Source organism: Montipora capricornis, chromosome 10 (assembly GCF_036669925.1).
Source record: "Montipora capricornis isolate CH-2021 chromosome 10, ASM3666992v2, whole genome shotgun sequence".
Taxonomy (NCBI): Eukaryota; Metazoa; Cnidaria; class Anthozoa; order Scleractinia; family Acroporidae; genus Montipora; species Montipora capricornis.
The window spans coordinates 1632600-1637599 of NC_090892.1; the positions used below are offsets into that span (position 1 = coordinate 1632600).

General features: G+C 38.8%; 3 protein-coding genes across 11 annotated transcripts in view; all 3 read right to left on the reverse strand.

Annotated features, from left to right (window-relative positions):
* LOC138021801 (adenosine receptor A3-like) overlaps positions 1-2335 on the reverse strand; it is a 2717-nt gene extending 382 nt beyond the window's left edge. Inside the window, exons 1-2 of one of the 4 annotated variants that reach the window (XM_068868808.1) lie at positions 2234-2335; positions 1-581 (exon numbers count right to left, since the gene is read on the reverse strand). The exon at positions 1-581 is cut by the window's left edge and continues 382 nt beyond it. In XM_068868808.1, the coding sequence (XP_068724909.1) occupies positions 1-580 (580 nt within the window). In that variant the 5' untranslated portion in view covers position 581; positions 2234-2335. The other 3 variants (XM_068868807.1, XM_068868809.1, XM_068868806.1) reach the window with 3 other exon arrangements.
* Positions 2336-3133: 798 nt separating this feature from the next.
* LOC138021802 (adenosine receptor A2a-like) overlaps positions 3134-5000 on the reverse strand; it is a 28462-nt gene continuing 26595 nt past the window's right edge. For 5 of the 6 annotated variants that reach the window (XM_068868810.1, XM_068868811.1, XM_068868813.1 and 2 more), the window contains one exon: positions 3135-4373. In XM_068868810.1, coding sequence (XP_068724911.1) covers positions 3445-4347 — 903 coding nt within the window. In that variant the 5' untranslated portion in view covers positions 4348-4373 and the 3' untranslated portion in view covers positions 3135-3444. Of the gene's footprint in view, positions 4374-5000 lie in introns of all 6 variants that reach the window. The other variant, XM_068868815.1, reaches the window with a different exon arrangement.
* The window catches only part of LOC138020150 (uncharacterized), a 2918-nt gene continuing 2916 nt past the window's right edge, over positions 4999-5000 (reverse strand). The window contains exon 2 of the mRNA XM_068867176.1: positions 4999-5000. This exon is cut by the window's right edge and continues 66 nt beyond it. Within this exon, the coding sequence (XP_068723277.1) occupies positions 4999-5000 (2 nt within the window).

Sequence of the window (5000 nt, forward strand, 5' to 3'; positions counted from 1 at the left end):
TAAGTACATAGGCGACTATGATGTTTACTAGAGACAAAGAAACGAACGTTAAGATGAAGTCGTTGTCATATGAAGCAGGGATAATTCTCCTTGAGGCGAGAGGCTTAAGGCAGGTTAAACACCCAGCTAGGATCCACATAAGCGCTACCGCATACCAATAGCGTCTACGATTTGTACTTCTGTGGTTGAAAGGACGGAAGACAGAGTACACTCTTTCTGAGGCAATTACTGCCAAAATAAACAGTGACGATAGTCCGGCAAAAATATCCACACCGATATAAATTTCATTAACAACCCTACTATGCCATGGATGCCCTTTGACAGACTTGTAGAAAATGCAAATGTACAAAGGCATCGCAATGCCGCCAATTAACAGGTCAGCCAGCGCAAGATTGAACATTAAGATGTGACCATTTTTGCACAGATGTCTTGTCACTGTAAACACAGTGATAACTATTGCATTAGCACATAGTATTGCAATTGATGTTAGAGAAAATGCTGTGCACCATAAGATAATCTCATAGTTCGAGGTCTTGGGCTTCCATCCTTGTTCTTCGTTCCTCGAGCTTGATAGATTCATTCTGCAAAGACAATGGCGGAAGCTAAAGAACAGGAAGACTGAGAAATGTCATCGACACTGTTGTCATTTCCGAGTTTGGTTTGATCTATATATCGTATACTAAGTACTATCCAAAATTGCATGGGTGAAACGACATTCTCTGTTTCTCAAATACCTTTTTTTACCTACATCATTCAGACACATATTGGAAAACGCTCAACGAATCGAAAGCCACATGTTTTCAAAAAATCTCAAATCTTGACAAAAGGGAAATAGGTATTCACTTATCATGGACGGTAGCCAAGCATCAATACGCACCGCATGAAATCATTTTACTCTTCGTTTCCATTTGTATGCCAACATTTGACCCAAGTGAAGCCTCATTTTTGGAAAGAAGCCCGCTAATTTACCGCCTGCAAACCTACTGTAGCTTTCACTTCGATTCTATAATGTATGTGGGACGCTTAAATGGGAGGGTCCCGAATTTTGCTTGAAATGTTTACAATACATACAAAAAAAAAAGGAATAAAATTAAAAATTATTTCTCACTCTAAAAAAATCACTTCCTTCATTTATGCAAAATTGAATTCTAATGTGGATTCTCAAATGCGTTCCATTTCGCTTGCGCCACAACCGCATAGTTACGCGTACTTACATCTGCTGTCGTTGGAAAGCTAAGCTAAAAATTCTTGAAATGTATCCGAATGACTATTTTGAGCTAAAAGATCGAAATGAGCTTCCATTGTCATCGCTGCCTTGTTAGACTTAAAGCAGTCTAGAGAACAATGTTTTCAGTTCAGGTTACACGAAGAATACTCACATTTAAGGAAAGTAATGATTCCACTTTCGCTATTGCGTTTAGCTCTTGTAAGTGACTTGGAAAAAAAAACAAAGACTTTCGCGCGTTGTCCGATATTCAACCCATGCGGGCAAGCGACCCTTTGGAATGGATTATTAATATCGCCATTTTGTTAGACATCTCAAACATATTTATCCTAGTTTTGTATTTTTACCTGTTGTATCAGCGTTCTTGTTAAGATTTCGTTCTTAGAAGTCCAGAATCGCCGATGATACTGTAAACACTGAGCTAGACAAACGTCTGTATGTTATCTCTTAGGGTGATTTAGGTCACGTGCAGGCTTATTTCACTTGCCGGCCACATAACACTTTCGGTGACTAATCACTTTTCGATTCGGTTGGCCTGTTTTTTGGTGTAATTATGGAGTATCGAAATTCCACGATATTTTTAGAGATTCTCTGGCCGTAGGCTAATTCATGTTAAAGATCATGACCTGTATTGTAAGTCTCTCAATGTGTTTTGTAGCGGCCTTTTGTTTCTCTCCTGGCGTTTAGACATGCTCTATGTGGATTCATGTAAATTAACTCCATCAAGATTTGTTTGTATCCAATTTTGGAAGCCGATGAATAGGTGATTATATTATTTAATAAAAAGGTCAGTATGCAATTAATTTTAATACGACTGTTAAATTTGGGATTCTGTTGTTTTCCATCATTTATTTTGGTAGTTCTTTTCAGTTCTGATGTCCGATTTCGCAAAATAAAACAGAGATACATGCTCTCAAGTTTCACGCCGTTTGAAAAGTGACCGAAAAGGTAATGAAAATGGCTTGCGGAATATGCCTTACAACAACACTACAACAATGCCTTGCATACCTCAAGAGATTAAAGGTGACGCAGCGGTTTCTCCTTTTTCATGCATGATTTCTTCCAGGATCCTCGAAGAGCCAAAAGAAGATTACTATAAAGCCACTTGATTAGTATCCTTTAAGTTTGACAATCGTTTGTTCGTCAGATGTCTCATATTTCCACGTGCAATGTAATTGCATCCTTTGATACACAATAAAAGGTACAGTTTCTCACATTGTATTGATGAATAATATAAATTCACATTAAACTCAACAAAGATGCCCGCATTAAAATAGAAGAAGAAGAAGAATGACACGTGTGTTTGGTTTGATATGCAGAGTACTAATATAAAAGCATGCGTTTTTAAGTGTCTGATATATCGGTTGCCGATCCTCCTAAGTCTATCCTTCCTTCCTTTTCTTAGGGTGGTACAAGATTTTGCTATCGTATGACGGATGGTAAGAAAGGATATACAACATTTTGTTTCTAGGAAATTCCTCTAAAACTTTCCCAAAACTTCAAATTGCACTGACAAGCGTAAAGTGAGACTGCGCACCGGTGGCTCAGTTGGTTGAGCACCGGACTGTCACGCGGGAGGTCGCGAGTTCAACTCCGGCCGGACCAACACTCAGGAGAGTGAGGAGAAAGTGCTACCTTTGTAACTACATCTGCAAATGGTTAGACTTTCAAGTGTTCTCGGATAAGGACGATAAGCCGGAGGTCCCGTCTCACAACCCTTCAATGTTAATAATCCTGTGGGACGTAAAAGAACTGAAAAGAACCCACACACTTGTCGCCAGCTTGACTGGCAAAGTTAATAAAATAAAAAAAAACTGAAGAGCATCCACAATTTGGATAATGCTGCGTAAAGGAAAACGAGTACAGCACAAAGTCAAATTTTTGCGAGAGCATAGCCATATATAGATAGAATAAGAACAAACGCTAACCGTCTCACAACCCTTCAATGTTAATAATCCTGTGGGACGTAAAAGAACTGAAAAGAACCCACACACTTGTCGCCAGCTTGGCTGGCAAAGTTAATAAAATAAAAAAAAACTGCAGAGCATCCACAATTTGGATAATGCTGCGTAAAGGAAAACGAATACAGCACAAAGTCAAATTTTTGCATAGCCATATATAGATATAATAAGAAGAAACGAAATTTTTTTTCAGCAAGTGCAGCGCAATGCGATTCTTTTAAGTCTGTTAAAGGTTATGGTCACTTGATTAAAATTTTACTACGGTTTAGAGCGTCTTAATTTACGAAGGAGGGCTGCTACTGTCTTTTTGAATTCGGGAACCATAAATGAGTATATAATAGGATTTACACACGAGTTTCCATAGTGCAAAAATTTGGTAAAATAAGCCACATCGTGTGGCATATTTGTACAGGACCTGCAGAAAAAGATAACGATGTTGATTATCTGGAAAGGCAACCACGAGAGGGCAAATACAATCGTCACCGTGACCAACATCACAGCAAGACGCCTGTCCTGTTCAGTTGAACGTCTCTTGCTTTCTCTTCTGGCGAAACGAAATTTCATTTTATACCAAATAAAGATATATGATGCACAAGTAATTGACAGCGCAAGAGCGAAAAAGACCAACATAAAATAGAAAAAAAATTTCAGTGATAGCATGTTCTCTTCGAAGAAAAGGCGCAAAAGGGAAATTATAACAGAAAGTAACCAGATAAATGCAAGATGCAAGTGGTAAACTCCGTTTTTAACATGCCGATGAACATGAGGCCAACAAACCGAGAGGGCCCTTTCCAAAGCGATTACTGTTAGAGTGAATATTGACGCACAGCCAACAAAAATGTCAACGACCTTCGATATCCGAAAGCTGTGTTGTAACCATACTCCGTTTCCTTTGTGCCACGCAGTAATGAAGTGATAAAGGTACGTGGGAATTGCAAATATACCAACCATCATGTCTGCCACTGCTAGGTTTATCAAGAAGAAGTTGGCTCGCATCCGTAATAATTTCGTGTTTGTCAGGAAGACAAATAGCGTGACAACATTTCCAATAAGAATGATAACATTAACAAATCCAAATGCCGAGCTCCAAGCTATTAACTCTGCAAGTGTCATGGGTGATGCTACGTTGCCCTCTTTGGATTGTGAAGACGAATTATCCATTGTACCTCAATTGCTTTGATTGCAAGCTGCCGAGAAACAAACAATGACCCCTTAGTTTAAGATGATAAATTTGAAATATGACTAACTTAGACACAAAATTACTTAAACGGAACTTTTCTAAGAACTGCTGAACTGTCTGGCGAAACTTAATCAAACTTTAGAATGACTCCGTCAATTACCGTGCACAAAGACTATTGGCCTTAGCTAAAATGGCGCCATGCATACAGGAATTTCTCTTGCGGATTGACGCAACTTGGACAGTGCACTCAGACAAGTACCTTAAGGCTAGTTAACGTGGAAAGCAACTATCAGGTAGACTTTTATATACCGGACTAAAATGGCGGAGGACAAATGAACCATTCTTTTGTTCTTTTGTTTTATGGACATTAATTATTTTGGATCCGGTATATGAAAGACCAGCCCAGCTATCAATGCTCTCATACTTTTTACTTTCAGTACTTTACTCATTACTTCACTACATCACAAGATAATAAGCTTTTTCACTTTGTGAAACTCACGGTTGCATGGGGCCTGATAGTCCTAAGCAAGATTATGCTTGCATGGAATATTTGGGTCCCGATCTTGGTTTCTTTTACAAGGTGATGGATTGGAAACGTCAGTAAACAGAACACTCGGCAACATTAGAATCACTC